At 36.9% G+C, this 19,868-nt stretch overlaps 1 protein-coding gene across 2 annotated transcripts; it reads right to left on the reverse strand.

The window, feature by feature from the left end:
• Positions 1 to 799: 799 nt before the first annotated feature.
• LOC135939397 (ATP-binding cassette sub-family G member 1-like) lies at positions 800 to 12,508 on the reverse strand. 2 transcript variants are annotated; one of them, XM_065483737.1, is made up of 11 exons: positions 12,282 to 12,508; positions 9,453 to 9,570; positions 5,677 to 5,866; positions 5,176 to 5,321; positions 4,374 to 4,612; positions 4,150 to 4,317; positions 3,452 to 3,603; positions 3,148 to 3,316; positions 2,987 to 3,087; positions 2,738 to 2,893; positions 800 to 1,771 (listed from the first exon to the last, which is right to left on the reverse strand). In XM_065483737.1, the coding sequence occupies exons 1-11, from the start codon at positions 12,469 to 12,471 to the stop codon at positions 1,427 to 1,429; spliced, it is 1,974 nt and encodes a 657-aa protein (XP_065339809.1). In that variant the 5' UTR covers positions 12,472 to 12,508; the 3' UTR covers positions 800 to 1,426. The 2 variants fall into 2 exon arrangements, with proteins under 2 accessions (XP_065339809.1, XP_065339808.1); XM_065483736.1 differs by having other exon boundaries at positions 5,662 to 5,866.
• Between the last annotated feature and the right edge of the window lie 7,360 nt (positions 12,509 to 19,868).

The following is a 19,868-nucleotide window of genomic DNA, read 5'->3' on the forward strand; positions in this document are numbered from 1 at the left end:
TTGAACGAATTTTATACTATTGTTAGGGCTGCGTATTCGGTATTCGATTTTCTCTGTATTGGACTTCAAATGGGCTCAAAACATGCAATTTAAGCCCTGTCAAAACCCAATAATATCAACTATTTTGGCCTTTTTTGCAGGAATATTTACATTGGTCAGATATTTCATTATACGATTTATTTTATTCCTATAAATTTTTGCATTTTAAAATTAATAGTAAAATTAATTTTGATCAGGATAATATTATGAATGTATACCAAAATGACGAGCTGATTTTTTTCTTAAGAAAAATTCTTTTATAGACCTGTTATGGAGTTGGTTTCAAAATAACATTTATTTCCATCATTGCAGGAACCATTTTAGCAATAAATATTTAATTCAACTCCTCAAAGATCTGGAATGATTGTTTGATTCGCCGGATTCGCCAAACATGAACCTTAAAAACAATCGAAATTGTTTTGAATGAACACTCCTAAACGTAAAAAATCAAACGGACACAACAGGTCTAATCTAATTTTGCATGTGAAATCCCGTTTAGACTGTAACAAGTTATATTGAATTTATTGGACTTAAAAGTTCCGGTAAAACCAAGAAACCACGAGTAAAATTTCTGAGCGCAAAATGTAAAATTACATGCCTTTTTATTCATTTGACATTCCTGCAACGGTTAGAAGATCGCTCAGAAATAATAGTTGACCGTCTGAAATTCACAGCCCTATTTAAATTCCTTAATTCGCGCAATTCTAGCAAGCACTGGAAATTAACATGGTATAATTTGTTTGAATAATATATATTAATATAAAATAGAAATTTATATTTATTTGCTTTTCCTATTATATCACAAGTCAAGAGGAAAGTATTTTGTTAATGTGTATTCATAAATTTTGGGGTTAGAGTAATCGTATCCCCCATACTCTATGAACACCTGATTCTCATCAGCCTTTAATGTAAAAAGTGTGATTATTGGCACATTTTTTGTCATATATTCTCCATAAAATTACAGATTGGAATGCAGAAAAGTCAAAATGAAAATTAATTTACGCGGTATTATCACAATGACGTTTTAACTAAAATGTGCAATACTGACTAGCCATATATTCCAACATTTGAGCATCATCCACTCTCCGTTAATAATATTTCAAATTTAAATTTCTCATTCCATTCAACCATAAATATGCACATTTCACTCAAATTTAGTCGTTGCGTCAGCGGTGAAATGATATAGAGTTGCTTATAAAAATCCCTTTTTCTAAATATTTTCGATAAGTTCATAAGTCTAAAATATTCATACAAGAAATATATTTCACCCACTGACTCGCCACAATTACGGCGAATTTGCATTTTTGGCAGTAAAAAAAGCAGTTAACTCCCGAAAGTAAAGATCGAATATTGTGTCCGCACTCGCGCAAAATTACGAGAAATTCGCTTATCTCTCGGACTTGATCTTCCACCTGAGGCAGTAGTAGGCGATGATCCTAAGCAGGACGACGTTGAGCACGAGTCCGATGATGTCGACGTACATCTCGCTCTCATCCATGGCCACCTCCCTGAGCAGCTTGTCAGGGTAGCGGTAGTGGCAGTACCTGGCGTCACAGTCTAGCCGCTCGCGGTTGCCTCCGTAGATGGTCAGTACCATGCCCTCCAGCCCGTAGCGCAGGTAGCTCAGATACGTGCCGGGCACCATGTAGCGCGGGATGTCCCGCAGCGTCACGCCGAACCCGGCGAACATCATCATCGGCACCGAGATCACAGGCCCAATGAAGGTTCCGTTCTGCACAAAACAGACAGTAAATTTTTAATTTCGTGGGTAGAAACTTTTTTAGGAAAATCATTTTTTTTAATGGAACGAGTGGCTGGCAGGTTTTTTTATAAAGTCTAAGACTATTATCTAAATCACGTTTTTCAAATTTAGCAATTGAGTAAAGGTAAGGATATGGGATATGGAGGCAGGAAAAGTATACAATCGTAATTTCCCTGGCAGCGTCCTTATTTGCGCCAATCGTGAATATACACTCAAGAGTGCCGAATATATTATAGGGCTGGGAATCAAAAGAAGCACTGAAAATTTCATTTTTTACGGTGTCAGTCGATATCTGAGGTTCAAATTAAGTAGGTTAGGTAGCAAAATAACTTGATCGAAAATTCAACAATATACAAATTAAATAATCAGTGGAAACGTAAAAACAATATGTTTGTGGTTTTTGGACTGAGCCTAGCAACAAGAATGGTGGCAACCAATCAGAGAAGGTAGTGGTTCTCTGATTGGCTTAGTGACGTAGCGGTGGCCTAAGATCAAGACAGCTGCGCAACAGCAATAACGGTCAGCGAAAGCGACTAAAGTCTGGTTGCTGGCTGACCAGCCTTAATTGTCGCTGCTGTCTCGATTTTAGCCCTGTGCTACGTCAAAAACCAATAATTAGATAACCGTATGCTTCTCTAATTGGTTGCCGGCGTCCTTGAGAAACATCATGATAAATTCAATTAAAAACCGCCAAAGTTTTCACATTTTCGCCGATTTTCGGCACGTCGTTAAGCTTAATCGAACCCTTAATAGGAATCAATTGACACTGTCAAAAATTAAAGTTCTTGTGCTGCTTTAATATTAAATTTGCTTAGAAAAAACGTCTAAAAGCAGCCCACTTAAAAATACCGTTAACTTTACAGTAAAAAAAAAATCGAAAATTCTCAACCCTTATTATAACATGTTTTCGCAATAAAATATTTTTTGTTGACGTACCGTGACGCTGAAGAGGGCTCCGATGAGGAGACCAATGCTCTGCGCCACGTAGGTGACCAGCAGGGAAATCAGCAGGAACATGAGGAACCTGTCCCACTCCATGGGCTGGGCGCTCATCACGTAAATTATGATGGTGAAGAAGACGCAGCCCAGAGTCTATAATTATAATAATGAAAATGTTTGTCAATTGATATTTAAATGCTTTGGTAAAAAATTAATTAATTATTGAGACCATTTTTGTGCACTCACCACGACAGGCAGTTCTACGATCATAGTGGATATATAGTACGACTTAAGGGAGTACCACCGATTGAAGTGCTCTTTCATCAGAATCGACATTTCCATCGGGACTGTAATGAAAATCGAGGATTGATTATTGCCTTTCTTTCTTTCCTCTACGGTTGACTCACATGTGAGGATGGTGAGCATCATTGTCGTCATCATGAGATGGATGAGAATAGAGAATAGCAATTTGTAGTTCTCCATCACCCTGCTGCCCTGGTTGCCCGACCTCCAGAATAAGAGGCCAAGCATTATTCCTACGATGACGTTCACTAGCACTCGCATGTAAGTCAGTGTCTAAAAATTCACAACAAAATATTTTTTGAGTTTCATAAAATTGATAACCTAATAGTAATAAGAGAAATGCTTCTGCAGCCTGCGAGACACGAGAGTTCGGCAGGATGCATAACTCTCATTAAAAAATTCACTCACGGTGTCACGTTTGGTTTTGATGTAGCCCCTGGTGAGCAGCACCTTCAGCTGGTTCCACTGTGAAGTTTCCTGAACGGCACTGTCCACTCTCTTTCCGACTCCGCATTTGACCAGCAGCCTTGAGAAAAAGCCAGTTGGGACGGCATCATCATCTGAACAAAATGCAAAAAACTTTCTTTAATTTTATTTTTTATTTATTGCTAATTTTTATGGTAGTGATGGTGCAAATTATTTAAAATATGTGAACAATAAAATATATATCTAATGTAATCGTATGAGGATAGAGTGTTAAATTCATTGTTTTAAACTATGTATCATAAATTTTTTGTAAAAACGTGTTTGTCTTTTAATAAACAATGCTCTCAATTTTTTTAAACATAAATTTTTACCAAATTGACGTGCTGTTGTTACATATTGAGAAAAATTGTTAGAAAAGACAAAACTGTTAAACGTTTGTGGATCAAAACATTTTGTTTTATTTTAATGAAAAAATATGCCTTTCAATTTAATTTTTAAATATGTAAAATTTATTTATAGTATTTTTTTTAATCGATTTTTGTGAATGGAGAATAAAGAACAAACAAAAGGTTTGGAAATTTCAAAAATGTACACTCAAAAATAATTCCCAGCGTGAGATGAACAATTCGGATCTCATAGTGAGCTTTATTTTATAAGTTAACAGAAAAAATTAAACATACCATTGGCCTTGCTAGCGAACAGATTGCTCCTGCTGATGGAAACCATGAGCGGGTCTGGATTCTTGAACCAATTAATATTCCTGCCGTTCTCGGTGCCCTGGACCATCTTTTGGACGACCTCAGCGTTGGTGCCCATATCGTCAGACTCGCCGCAAGCCAGTTCGATGACTGCAGCATTTCAAGTGAAAAATAAGCCTAAATTAAATAATCATCTTGCAACAAACCGTAGTCGGCAGGGTTGTTATAGGCCGGGCAGGGCAAGCCGATGGTGTCGAGGAAGGGCACCAGTTTCTCGTTGGCGCCCTGGTAGATGCATTGACCCTCGGCCAATACATACACGTGCGAGAAGAGAGCGAAGAGGCTGGCGCTTGGCTGGTGAATCGTGCACACGATCGTTCGGCCCTGCTGCGCCAGCGAACGCAGCAGCTGCATGCACTGCGTGCACGACGAGCTGTCCAGTCCTCTGGAAAAAACGAAATATAAAATGAAAATTGGCAAAATAATAGAGTGCTCAAAAATCACGGCAAGATATTTAGTTGTCATTGTCGACCAGAATGTTACATTCATTTTTATTTCTAAAAAGTATTTTCGCGGCAAAATTTTGTGTAAAAACAATTCTGATATTGTTGTGATAGCTTTTTAAATTTTAACCTATTACATTTATTTTCTTAAGAGAGGCAATTGGGCTGTTTTAACTTTGTCACTGATAATTTATTATTTTATTGAGAATTAACCTTTAACTATTTATTTTATTAGTCCACAGAGTCAGGTAATGTTTCAACACATCTCAAAGCGTACCTTACAGGATAATATTCCGTGGCTATATAGCTCTATTATACGCGTTAAATTCATGAAGAATATATAAAAGCGGCATATGGCTCCAGGGAATAAGTGTGACGTGCAGGAATTTAATTGTTTTCTCTTTTTCTACAGAGTCCCAAGCAGGTGAGAAAAGGAATAAAATCAGGACTCTTTTATTTTGTTTTCTACTAGATTTTACTTTAAAAGAATGGAATTGTTATTTACGTGGTGGGTTCATCCAAGAACATAATGAGAGGGTTGTTGATCAGTTCCAAAGCGATGCTGAGTCTTTTCCTCTGCCCACCAGAAAGCTGGGAGGCTCTCGTGTTGATGTGGTTCTCAAGACCGAGCGTCTCCAAAATCTCCATTATCTATATAAATGCGACAAAAGGAGAGTAAGAAAAAGATAGAATAGAAAATGAAGAGCTGAAAGATTAGTTAGTAGGAAAAAAAGAAAGATGAGTAGTAATGGAAACCAGGTTTGAGGTTTGTTCAACCTACGCGTTTACTGGGTGCGAGAGCGATTGAAGGTAAAATGTACAGCATGGTTACCAGCAAGATGAAAGTTAGAGAGCACGGAGCTAGCGCTAGAAGAGTAATTCGATCCATTAGTTCATTTAATATTTACACTAATTCAAGAAGGTGCGATTTATCAAGAGCCATCACCACGATTTCGTGCTTGAATCAATCTCAAATCTCGGTTCCATTTACCAGTTCCTGGTTTACCGTCCGCTGTTTCTCCTTGGCCGTGACCTCGATGCTGAGTTTCAGGTTGGCGGCCAGGGTCATGCTCTCCATGGTGGTCAACAGGGGCTGCAGACGGTCGTCCTGTTGGATGTAGCAAGAGAGCCGCCGGAACGCGGACAAAACACGCGGCTGGCGGTCCGACAGAATCGAGCCGTTCACCCCGGTAACCCTGAAACAAATTTTTTATCCTGATTTACTGTGAATTAGAAAAAACTTATTGTTTCTTACAACGATCCTATATATACACAGTTTGAAATTATATGAAAATTTTCCATTATATATTCACGATTTTGGAATTCAAATCTCCAATTTTGCAGATGTTCTACGGCTTTAAATGTTACTAAAAAAGTTATAAAAAACTGGTTTTGAAACAGCTGTATTTTTCTTTTTAAATCGAATTACATAATAAAATGAACGAGTTTGGCTTTGTAATTCATCAAGCAGCTATAACTGCAGGAGCAAAAATCTTGGCCAATTCGCAAAGCTGATAAATATATAATTTTTAACAGTTCTAGAAAAAAATTCATCTCCCTAATTTCCCGCCAATTCAAAATTTGACTCATATTTACCAGCAAGTTTTGCAACCTGGAATTCTTTTAAAAAAAGCCAAAATTAAGCTTGATTTTATGAAAACTCTTAGAAAAAAATAAAACTATAAGCCGTTACGCATCTGCACGCGATTTTCCCAGAAGAAAGTCCTTTTGAAAATTGTTAGATATTATCTGTACATGCCTCTGTTTATTATTTTAATTTTCAAAAAATATAAAGATATTGGACGATGACCAAGAAGAATAATATCTTTAAAATCTTCTTTTTAAAATTTTGAAGATGACAAAGTTTAAATCATTGCAGGTGTTGCTTTAAATTACTAATTTATGACCTGGCAGACTTTTTATCAGTGAAATAGTTTATTGCGAGTTATCGTTTAGAGTGTAATCTGTGTTATGTAAAGTCTTGACGTATTTTATGAGTCACCCCTGTAAATATAGACTCAAATAAAACTATAGTTATGAACTAATAAAAATTTTTATGCTAAATGGAAATTGTTAAGAAGGCCCCAATCATTATGGTTTTCAAGAGAGTTAGATAAGCTATGAAAAGCTATTTGTTTGTTCATAAATTGTCTGCATTCAGCGCTCTCCGTCAATACGTCATTTATCTTGTGCACCACTTGCTTATATCATTTTCCTCTGTAATTGACACGAAATGCACATAAAAAATCAACATTTGAACTCTTTAATTAAAGTGCAGTGCTCGCCTGAACTTTGTGATCCAGATGTTTGATGCGGAGAATGTGTCATGTTTCCTGCTCTGCTCTCGGATGCAAATCGATAAAATTAATTTCAAAGTCCGTTTCGAAAATTATTCAAGTTGCAAACCGATTCAACATTTTTTTATTTATATTTCCTGCGTTGACGCTGCTGATTGTTTTAATTAATTTATTGTCAAGGCGTCGTCCGCAACAACATTACAGACTATGATCTAAGTCCAAATTTCAGCTACTGACGTGCGTCAGCTTTTACGTAAAGAATGATCTATATTTCACATTATCACGTTGCAAACTTAAAAACAACAACAGAGTATATTTTTTATAATTTGAGCGTATCCAAAGTCTACGCCTCATCGACGCCGAAATGTGTTTGAGGAAAAATAATCACTTTTGTTCTTTAATAAATTGAGAGAGCATAAAGAGAAAATAATCCAGTTATTCAAACAAGAATATTTTCAATTTTGTATAATCGATTATTTTTCTGGGTTTTTGGAATTGAAATAAATTTTTCGGTCGAGAAAACAGATGGTTGACCACAAGTGTGAACAACGATGTCGGATCACGAAAGGACGCATCTTGAGGTCATTTAATCAATAATAGTGCGATAGATTAAGAAATGTGCAATGTGCAACTACGCCAACTTTTATCATGGTGTTTACTGGCCTCATTATGATAAACAGCAGCTGTGCTTGGCTGGAAATAGACCGTTTCCCACAACATTAAAAACTGACATCAATTTATTTTCAACCTGGCGAACCGGCGGTGTGAAAAAAGACAAACGTACAAAAGCAGAGAGTTGAGTGCAGGGTGTGTATGCATTGCACTTGTGATGGAAGATAGCACGCAAATATTGTCATGCAAGGTCAAGAGGCTGCTCAGAGATTAAGACTGTTGCAAAACGCGCGCGCGCGCCACTGGAGCCGAAAATAGTTTTTGTAAAAGGCAAAATTTACTTTGCTCCTCCAGGTTAAGCAGGCTTTTCAAGGCTCTAGAAATTTCTCCGATCAGATTCGCTCGGCCCAAGTGAGCTTGCAACTAACTCGGCTCAAGGTTCTCTTACCAAAGATTTGACGTATACGAAACAGTGAGAGAACCGGCCTAACGCAGGTAAATTGCTGCTTGTGAACAAAAACGGAATGCTTTATAATCCCAAAATTTGAAAAATACAGATATAATTAGATTACTTTTAATATTATTTGATATACTTTAAAATTTATTTTAAATGAAACATTCTGGATTTTTAAACATGAAATTAATTTAAAATCTTTTAATGTATCTTTATTTCTTATTTACTTAAATATATTTCTAATTTTCTTTAGGCACAGTTTTTACTTACTTTGGCAATAAAAGATTCTAACATGTATTTAAATTAACTTACTTTATTAATATTTTTTTTAATAATTATCTTGCTGTCATCCATACATTCTCATTAATTAATTATAAATATAAATCCCAATTTTCTTACTGAAAAGCTTAAACCTTATTTGTCTATTGGATCAATAAGTTCCAGCTCAATGCCTTTCATGCTCATCAGTTGCAAGTTTTAATTTTAAGCTTGGTTCAGTAATTAGCCAGCGAGTGGAGCACTCCATCTACTAAAGATATTAAAAAGATCTAGTTGCTAAATTTCGCGAAGCAGGTTTCGAGGTTACTACATGGCCGCCGGACTTTCTTTCGTCTGAACAGAACACTCGAACGGCAGATGCCGGGCGAGAAAATGTTTTTTCATCGCGGCCCTCGCTTCACGCCGAGTCAGCGCCGATTTCATGCACGATCCAGAAGGAAAAAAAACGAGTATTCTAATGAGAAAACGCGATTGTTGTGGACAGAGAGCTTTGTAGCCACAGCCCACTTGCAGCCGATTTGAAAGGCGTTACTGTGGGATTCTCATTCATCCTTATGGCTGTAAAAAGTCAATTCTAATTTGCTGAGTTTATTTTCTTTGCATAGAGTAGATTGTACTAATTTTTTCAATCAAAAAGGCAACAGATTTGAAAAAATTGTTGGTGTTGAATTTTTAAATTAATTACGACGCAGATCTTCATTTTACGATTTTACCTTGACCTCTGTAGCTGAATTTTTACATTTCAGAGATCTCAGGTAAAAATTCAGGTAAAGGTTTAGTTGCTTCTTAGAATTTAAATTTGAAGATACATTATTCCAAGAATCGTGAAAATCTGTAGATGTAATCTACTTTTTGCTATTCATATTTTAATTTTATTGGAAAAACCATACGCCTGCGTTCGATTTATTTTTTATTCAACTTGATAGTCTTAAAAAGCATATATTTTTGTCAAACAAAGTTCTCTCGTTGATCCGCCAATTTATTAAAGTTGTTTTTTGGTAATGTTAATTGGTTTTAACATGGGCTTAAATTAATTGATAAAATCTTTAATTCATGCTTATTTGAAATCCATCATTGATCATTGAGAAAAAACAATCAATGAAGAGTAATTTTGAATAATTCAAGAAAATGAAATCTTACTTGTATCCGGTTAGAATGTCCAGGAGAGAAGACTTGCCGGCGCCCGAAGGCCCCATGATGGCCACCAGAGATCCGGGCAAAAAGCTCCCGGACACATTTTTCAGAATCGTCTTCGAGCCTGCAATAAAGCCAACCGGTTAATTTTCCTTTCTGAACACAGACGAGTCACGTGGACACGCCGGCTGCAGGAGCAAAGAGATAATTGCGAAAAACCTTGGTTTCCTAATCTTGCACATCGCCTGTGTACACGTTGTGCTCGGCAACACACCGAGTTAAGTCTCCGCGCGGCTCTACCTTCGTAATAAATAATTATTGCGCGCGGCTCTCCGATCGAGCACACATGCTGCTAGCAATGCAAAAGATACTTCACTTTGCCCCAGGTCAAGATGAGACGCGCATCACTTCCCGCACTTAAAATTGGCTACGAATGCGATTATTTAAAAAAAAATCCAAGTTTTGATATCTGATAGAGATATTATTGTACAAAAAAATCATCCTACAAGGTCAACTGCATAAATTAAAAACAAAAATTTAATCGTTTTAGCCTTGAGAGAAGTGCGCTCACTGTGTTTTAAACTCTGTCGTAATCTCCTTTTTTTGTTAACTAATAAATGGTATCGAACTAATTTAATAAATGTTTATTAAACTAAAATTTGTTTCGTTAAATGATTAAATGTTTGTGATAAAATTGATTTTAAGCGTTACCTGTTATTTGTCTCCAAAACATGTGACGAAAAATTAATAAATTGATTATAATCAAAGTTGATACACCATTCTAATTCATGTATCAAAACTACAGAAAAATTAATTCGACAAACATTTTAACACGAAACTATTCGTTTAATTTACTAAGATTGGCTTTTTCTAATTTATAAATCTACCAGAAAAAATCCGTACAAAGTGCAAAGCAAATTTATTAATTTACTTGAGAACTTATTTTTTTAATCAGAACGGTCATTTATCTTTATCATCTGGAATTATTATAAATAAATTTAATTTCAACGATTTGGCTCATGGACAACTGCGTCTCAGACAGATAACTGCGTGACGGTGTCAAGCAGTGGTCCTCGAGCTTTCGAACATTTGTGTTTACAAATGAGTTGCCAAAAGGGCGCGTATGCACACATTTATGCTTTTAATGACTGAGTTGGCTGTGATTTGCGTGAATGTGTGCACACAAGCACGCCGTCCTTGCTTCTCGGCAGAGATTACTCATAGCTGCAGCGAGATATTGTTTTGTCACTAGCAGACCACGTGCACCAGGAAGATCTTCTCTTTGAGAGACGAAGCCAGTTATATATATTACAGAATGTGTCAATTACTCTGTGTGTGCATTTCTCGCGCTTCAGCGTCATCGCGACTTGTTTTCGCCCGCAGCTTCATTGTGGACAAATACGGATAAATAAACAATATCCATTGCTGAAGAATGGAAAATATTAATAATAATTATCGAGCCGATTCCATCTTTTAATCTTTGCTCGAGTTCGCAATGACTTAATTGTTTGTTTGATAGTTTGAAAAACATCAGGCAGTCTAGATAAACTTATAGCCATTCATTCGACTGTCAACTATTTGTAAAGAAGTTTTTTACATTTAACCAAATGCTCTCTGATGAACGAACGTGGCACAACTATCCGTATTTTTTGGCTCCAAAGAAAAAATACCAATAAAATGATATTGCCCCTTAAAAAGTTTTTAATTGCAGCTGTTTAGCTCGATGGTTTCAGTTACAAAACAATTTTCGCTTTATTGCGACGAGCAATAAAATCAGCGTTAGCAATGAAAGTGCCGATCGTGCGCAAACAACAAACACCGGAGTTGTCTTCTTCAATGCGTCAGGCCTACACGCAATTGTTCAATGAAACAACGCACTCCGACTGTTTACTCAATTTTCCCTGAAACAATTATAATTCCGATCAACGGCTCAAAGCTAGAAAACCTCTCTCTCTCTCTCGGCTGACAGGAGCATTGTCCAGCTCTCAGACGATAATTGCCCGCTCAGAGTTGAGTAATGAGCAACTAGAGTGCACACTTAAAAGTTCATTCAGAAAGAAAAATAAAGAAATGATATGAAAGTCGAAACAACTTGATGAGCCGTATCATTTTTTAATTTCTCTCCATAAAATAAATTTAAATTTATTTATTTATTTAGTTGAAACTGTCGAGACAACAAAAATGACCTCGACTCACTCAGCTGAATTCGAAACAGATGTTTTCATCGAGGCGATGCAATCGGAATTTCTCGGCAGAAGCAGAAAGTATTAGATAGAGCGAGATGCGTGCATGCAGTGAAGAGATCGTTGGCCCGTAAAAGAGTCATCTGCCGCACTCTCATAAATTGATACTGTCTGCTCCCCAGCAAACAGACACACGCACACGAATTAATTCAAATTGGCAACTTGATGTCTGCAAGGGTTTCATCTGCGTTTGGAAAATTTAACTTAAAAATCACTGCACTTTTGCTGCTTCATTTAAATGAGTTAAGAGATGCTTTTAATTTGAATTCCCTTTAGATTTTCTATTATTGATTAGTAAAATAAAAGCCAAGTTAAACTATCAAAACAACACTCGTAAAAATAAATCTCACCTTGAGATCGAAAGATCGGATCACAGTTGAGGCTTGAAACTTCAATCAATCTTAAGTTGAAAATTAAATATTACGTCTCAAATGAGGTCCGATTTTTTCGATCACACTAAAGAGAATATTTTTAGTGCAGCAACTCAAAATTTGCAATGATATCATTTTAACTGTAGGCGCATTATGGTTGATTTTAACTAATTTAATATTGAAATAATAATTTTAAAATAAATTTAGTACAAAACTCTTACCCCTACGTAGTCCAAGAGGGACAGTGTACTTAAGGTCCTCGAACTCGAGCAGAGGAGGACTCTTGATGGGCTTGCGTGAGAAGACCTTGCTAGGGTTGGTCAGGTTGTTGTTGGTGACGACGACCTGCTGGGGCTGCACGTCATCCTGCTTAACCCAGACGTCCTCGGACTCGGCTGCTGCTGCTGCCATGCTCGCTGCTCAACACTGAATGCTGAACAAGACAAGAAAACGAACGCCAGTCACTGAGCGTAAGGATTCGTCGCCTCCCTCCATGTGTACAGCGCGCTGCGTCTTCGCCGGTCAAACTTCATGTTATTGTTCACTCGCTCACCGCTTTTGAAACTATTAACTAACTCGTCGTTGAATGGACACGCCAAACTCAATTTCGAATTGGCAATGACTGCAACAACTCTCATTGTGTCATTGCACGCCTGAATTACGGATAGAGCGTTGAAGTGGATTTGTACTGAAAAATTTCTGAGAAAATCGGCTCCAAGTGTGCATGCTAATCAACGGTGAGCATTGTCTCCCTATTGAAAATCATGAGGTTTTTTCACTAGAAGAAAATTTTGCTCATAATTCATACACCGTTGGATAGATTGCAACGAGAGGAATCGAAACTAAGCCAAAAATAACTGACGAAACCGCTTAATTCTTCGTGAAATTTGGCATGGCTTAATATGTTCTAAGAATTTACCCCTTCACTCCTTAAGTGGGGTACATTATTTCTTTCACAAAATAAAACAGTCCTTCTTCAATTCAATTCAATTCGTTTTTTTTCTCCAAACAGGTCATAATATTTTACAAACATTTAAAGTCAGGGAAATCGCATTAGGAGAAATAAGGCATTTGTAGAGTTAGCGAACAACCCGCTGAAACTCGTGAGTAAAATAGTCTTCCTATAACTAACTACTTTTCATTCTCTGTACTACGTTCTTCATCGTCGTCAATAAGCTCGAAATAGGGACCAGTCGATGGAACAATGAATGCATCTGGTTTTTTAAACAAGACCAGCCCGTTGGCTCTCATTATTAATCCAAGGAGTGTTGAGGTAATGGGAGATATTTGATCATTGCGGAGATCTACTATTGCTGACTGCTCTATGTCGGAGATGGCTAAAGGTGGTTACTTTTTGGTGACCAGAAATGCTCAAATTGCTCAACGGGTTGGGAAGCACATTGGCGTTGACTCGCCACTTGCTAGTTTTCGCACCTTCTCAGCGACTTTAAAGACACTAGCGTTTCAATAGAAGGCCACTTTGCGTGGAGGTGAAAAGATGACCACTTTCACCCCATATTATCACCTCGACAGGCGGTGTTATTGGGACCCAGTGAGTTTTCGTAACCTATAAAAGTGCTGAGCAAAGGCTAAAAAGTAAGATTTTAACAACAATCTACTTTTTTCGAAAAAAAAATAACAATAACCTAATTATAAAAAATGGAGCACCCGCCATTGCAAGTAGTACTTCTCATGACCCGGAAAAGGTGAGTTGGCACGAATAGCGGCTTTAGTTTGAATCAATGGCAAATTTAATTTTTAAACTTGCTATTATATATTTTGATTTTTGTCTTTGAAACATTTCGAATTTCCTAGCCCCGAAGCCAAGTACCTCTTTTAATTTTATCAAGATTTCCTCGTGATAAAGGGGCAAATAATCACAATTCTTCAAACGCTTATTGCAGAATATTCATTTCATTAATCACTCTTAGATCCGCATCTATACACTCTTCCTTGTTAGATCTTGAAATTGCATAAGGACTTAGCCTTGTGAGGTACACTTACGCTGCTTAAACTCCTTATCTTTCTCTTTTGTTCACTCGAAAGCGGCGTGCATCTCGCCCCCGCGGGACTAAAATCCAAAAGCAGAACGGCCGATAGGGACCTCGCGCATTGCTGTCAAGTGTTTCTTCTTTATCTGTTGAAATGTCGATTTACACAAAGTTACAACAGATAAAGAAAATGCGCATGGCACACTCATAAGGCCAAAGTCCCAGATTTCATCTGTTTAATTAAATGTTGGAATTTGAAACTTTTCTGTTTGGAGAGAAATTGTGACGTAATTATCTACTGATTATTTTCAGCGGTGAAAAAAGTTAATGTGACTTTTCATCCAGCTGGAGATTAAGATAAAACTAATTTTACTCAACTGTGCGTCTGCACGTGTGAATGTTGGTTTTCAGTTTTGCGAGAAATTCTAAGCAAATTGAATTTGAATCAGGTTTTGAATTTTGTATTAAAACAAACATTTAGCCTAATTGGTCTTCATAGCATTATATATATATGATGCTGAAAATTATTTATAGGATTTAATTAAAATACAAACATATAAATAAGTTAACCATAAAATATGAAATCATTTTCTCATAAATATAAGAATTGAAACACTTGACATTTTCCTTCAAGCGATAAAGCGTCGGTCATAATTATTATTGTTATAATTTAATTATGTCCGCAGAAATATTTCAAAAAGTATACCAAAAATTCATACGTATGATACAAGTTGGTTTTAATGTGTGTTGTATACACATAATTCATCGTGATAAAAACTTTTATTTTATTGTTTTTGTGTATAATGTGTACTTTGCAATAAAATTCGCGCGTCACTATGATATTAAAGTCCAAGTGAATGAGCAAATAACAAGCATCATCTTTTTAACGGTTTTTGTTCTACACTATGTCGCGGGGGCAAAACAGCAAAAGGCTCAATTGGTGCATTATTGGCGACCTCGAGTGTGTGCGGCGGCGGCGCGGGTCAAACAGCAGGCCGCTCGCATCAAGTTGACAATAATTGATAATTTTGTTCAACCGCGGATCGCGGATCAAAGCGCCATCTGGTGGACAAGCGGTGCAAGGCGTGCAGAAGTCGGATTTGCGCTGAGCACCAACAGGTGGCTTGGAGTTCAGCTCCGGAGGAGTTAAAATTATTTATGTGCTGCACTTAGCAGTCAGTCGCTTTGAAATTGAATTAGATGCAGAGTGACCTTTGCATACTGTTTCGATGATCGCCTTGAGGTAAAGGACCTCTTCCTGAGTTGAATGAACACGCGTTCAACAGCAATTTATGCGATGCTGCGCTAACCAACTCTACTGTTGCTTTATGATGGACTTACCACAGATGTCACAGCTCGAAAATATTAAACAGCTAGTAAAAATGACAGCAAAACAATAATACATTTTACAACATACTGCCATTTTCGTTATTAATGAATCTTAAAAAATACCAATTACAGATAAAAATAATTCAATTTTGAATCGAGTTTTTAAAACAAACAATCCATTTCATCAACAATTGGCATTTTTAAGATTATTGCGAAATAATTCAATATAAGAATGATGTTATATTTGATCATCTTTCATTTTTCACAGAAAAATATCTCATTTAATCCCTGCTTTTTTATTAATCCAGGGGTGTTTAGGGTTTAATTTAATTTCAAAACAAGTAATCAACTTTTCTTTTATCAGGAGCCTGCAAGATAAGAATAAATGCAAAAAATGCAAGGTGCTTTCACGTTCTCTGTGGTTATCAGCATGAAGAAACACATTTTACAAGATTCTTTTATAATTTGCTAGTAAAATATGTTTGCAAAGCTGACTCGTTAATTAGCATCTCATAATGAAAGCCTTTAGCGGGTCATATATAATATAACAACTAATTGTGGATGAAATACAAACATTTCGGGCTGTTGCTCCCGAATATTTTTAAACCTTTTAAAATAGCATTTGAATTTAATTGTTGATATTGCCAAAATCGATTCCTGAGGGTTGAATCAGATTAGGTAGCAAAATCACCCGGCCGACAACTTGGTGAAAACGTGAAATACCTTTATCAAAGCGTTTTGATCAGAACCCTAAAAGAAGTGCCACAAGGAACTTCTCAAAAATCAAGTATCAAAAAGGCGAGCGATTGTCTAATTGGCTTTTCTAACGTGTACTAGCATTAGCGCATCACAGGCCTAAGATCGAGATAGCCAGCTGCTGGCTGGTGTTTCAGCTGCCTAACCAAATTCGACCCTCAGGAATCGATTGGATTTTGTCAAAAATTAATATTCGGTGCTTCTTTAAAAAATGAGCTTTGAAAGACAGTGTCCGCTAAAAAATTTAGAGGAAATATTATATTTTTTTCTTTTTCATCGTTGTAAAATTGATGCGGGTCTATATTTTTTTTTAAATAAAAAAAAATAGTAAATCAATGATATTCAACTTATATAAAATACCAACATACCATTTAAATTTAAAGGCTACCATTTCTATTTTAAGCAACGGTCACGGCATCAAAGTAGGACGAAAAATATCTTGTGTGGATCAAATTGCTGATTAATTAGGCTGGCGCGCAATGCAAAGTCAGTCATCTCTTCACTGCCGGCCTTAGGCGATAACAAGGGTTGATTGCTCCTGCGTGCTTGCCAGAGGGCTTTCCTTTTCCCTATATACCTTCTCCATCTGCTGCTGCGAAAATAAAACACACAGTGGCTGATTGTGTGGGCGCTTAATTTACGTTTGCTCTATAGCCGGGCCGGCCTTGAATTTCATGCGAGATTACTATCAGTCACGGTCTCTGCAGTTATGTAGTTTGCGGTCGCTGAGTGTGTCGGAGCATCGGTCGTCTTCGTCGTCGGAGACCTTCAGGGGTCAGCCGCGTGTTTCGGGGTGCTCTCGTTCTGATTTTCACAGTGTCCAAAGCGTGTTCACGAGATGAGTGAGGCTGCATGTGCCGCGAAGTATCCGCCCAGAGATAACTTTTGACTCTCTGCAAACCGCATTCGAGCTGGATAAAGCGGTGACAGCAGCAGCAAACTCGTTTTAATTAATGCAGAGAATGATTGATCTAATTATGAACTCATAAATATTTAAGCACGGAGAAAATTAAGTGTTATATTCTAAAGTATAGTACTTGCTTAAGAATTTCGTATTAACTTCCTAAACTTTCGTATAATTCATGGGTTTTAAATTATTTGTTTGCATGATTTAAAAATTATATCTATAGACATGATAAAAAACATGAGTGTCTTTTGAATTTTTCATAAGGTTCACACGCATTTGTCTCTGTATTTACAAGGCAGTTTTTTCTCGAGAAAAACACAGCAAGAAAAATCCAGTTTGTTCCAGACTTAATCGGTATTTCATGTGTAATTTTTGCTAAAATCCAAAACAAATTAGTAACAAGGTGTCAAAAAGTACAGAGAAAGGAACATAAAAATACTTGTCTAAGTTGACTATAAAATAGCTTCTAGCTTCGTATCACTTTTATTTCATATCTGAACATGAAAATGACTCGTCTTTAGACTATTGACAAGGTTAGACTTTTTAAAATGATTCAAATTTCCTATTTAGCTATTTAATAAGTGCAACAACAAAAATCCTTTGCTTGAAAGTCATTTACATCTGAGAAATTCATTGATGACTCAACGCTGTTTTATTTAAGAAAATGTATCCTTGTGTAAAATAAAAGTAAAAATCCGTTTAAAATGGTCTTGGAGTGGATAATTGGTCATTTTATTACCTTTGTTTTTGGGCTTCTAATGTAGAACACAGGATGAAAATTTTAAAATGGAGCTACGTTACGTTTCCCTAGGATGTTAACTGGATGATATCTTTCTAAATTGAATCAATTTAAAAAATTCATTTTCCTTTAGTAAAAAAATTGTTTAAAATACAATTGCTTAAACGAACGTTTATTTCCGGAAGTTTCCTGAAAACCCACTTTGGCCAGGCAATCTTTTTGTCATTTTTTGTCTGCCCTTTTGTATAACCCTGATTTTCCTGGGTGTGGAGTTGTACAAATGATTACGAAAAAAGCCGAGACGTATACGTGTATAGGTCATAAGATACAAAGGGTCAACGTTTAAAACACTTCAGATCATTTTAAAATTTATTTTCAGGGCTCTAGTGGACGCTTTCCTTTTTACAAGAATCTTAATGGGTTTCATTGTACACATTGTTCTACATGATTGTGAAGCATTATAAAGAAAAACAATAATGCTTGCGAAATAAAATGAGCGCTCAATATCTAGAATTCTGAATGAGAAGCAGCAGCCAAAAGAGCTTTTAATAAAAAAATATCGATTACCAATCAATATTAATTTCACTTTTCTCACTTGGAGAGACAGCATAGCCTTGGTCAATTTCTTTTTTTTTTTATAAATAATAGAGAAGCCAGGCGCGGATCAAAGGCCGTGGAATTGCAGCATTCGCCTAAAAGCTAAGAAAAGCGTATTACGAAATGTATTATCTGTAGCTGTCCAACTTTTCACGGCTTCTGGCTTCACACCTGCGGCGAAAATGGATTTGCTTCAAGCAGAATAGTCGTGTGTGTATATGTTTCCAAGGGTGTTATCTCGCAAAAAGGGAAGCCAGACATTTTCAAAGCCGTCTTCAGCGAATCTCAGATCTCTTTTTTTTGCGTTTGTGACACATTGCTTCATTGACTCTGCACTCAAGCGTTGCCTGAACACTAAGGACACTTTTTTGGGGGAAATTTTGTCGTTCAAGACGTGTTCAAAATCTTCAGACGAAAATGTAGGTTAAAGGCCGGATTTTATCTAATCGCTGCAATTGTTTCGACAGTAGACGTCTTTGACAACAAACGACAGACTACTTGTAGTGTTACAAAATGAATATTTTATAAAATGCAAAATGTTGTAACGAGGAATCAGATTTCTTGGCCTTCTCCTGGTTAGTTGTTCTCAATGAATGTCTGGTTTAAAAATGAAAAGGTCGGAATTATTTAATTATTGACGAAGCTAGAAACAAAATCTGAGTTAAGGATCTTTTGTTTTTGTTTGTTCTGTGGGTTAAATGCAAACTAGTTGCTGCGACAGTAGTGGCGGACTCCCCCCTTTTAAGATGGGATCTTTTAAAAATTAAGGTCGACCGTTCGGTGAAAAATTTTAGAGGCCGCTGCGTCCAGACGGTGGTCAATTCTGAGCCAGTGCAAACCTTGGTTTGCGAATTAGAAGAGAGTGTGTCTGACAACCGGTCGTGGCTGCACAGACTATCAACTATGCGAATGGGGAAGTGAACAGCTACCGGCGTTGGACTCTTGAGTCGAACGCTACTCCTTGTAAATATGGGACCGGGGGGCCTGCTTGTGGGCCGCGCGCGCAGCCATCAGCATCTCCGGGTGTTAAAAATCTTCATCGCGGGAGTGCAAGATAGTTACTCGTGGAACTCAATGGACGGTAACTGACTCTCGGACTGGTACCGTACTTGGAACGCATAAGGGCAATCACAAAATTGTTGACTATTTGTCGAATGGAACTTAATCTCGCGGCGTGCACAGCGTGTGCAGGCGGCGATCACATACAATTGCTTTTGACATATTAAACACAAATAACCGACTTCTGGGAATTCTTTTAATGATTTTGTCTTGGAATCAATCATAAATATTTGTTAAACAATGTTAGTAATTCAACCACGTATTTAGAGAATGAATTGTTACTGGGCTTCAACTAAAAAAATTACATTTTTTTCTTCTTGATAATTCCAGGAATTCATCTTCTGCTCAATTTCTTGCAGGCTGTGTTGAATTTGGAACTTCATCTGTTTGACATCTTAGTAAATTATAGAGGCTCGGCTTGCATCTCAAC

Source organism: Cloeon dipterum, chromosome 3, assembly GCF_949628265.1.
Source record: "Cloeon dipterum chromosome 3, ieCloDipt1.1, whole genome shotgun sequence".
In the NCBI taxonomy this organism is placed as follows: domain Eukaryota; kingdom Metazoa; phylum Arthropoda; class Insecta; order Ephemeroptera; family Baetidae; genus Cloeon; species Cloeon dipterum.

Bases quoted from the DNA above. Each gene is read 5' to 3' on its own strand.
- LOC135939397 (XM_065483736.1), bottom strand. From the start codon at position 12,471: ATGGCAGCAGCAGCAGCCGAGTCCGAGGACGTCTGGGTTAAGCAGGAT. The intron at 2,894-2,986 runs GTGAGTGCACAA...TTATAATTATAG, and splicing joins TCGTAGAACTGCCTGTCGTG to ACTCTGGGCTGCGTCTTCTT. The intron at 1,772-2,737 runs GTACGTCAACAA...TGTTTTGTGCAG, and splicing joins GAGCCCTCTTCAGCGTCACG to AACGGAACCTTCATTGGGCC.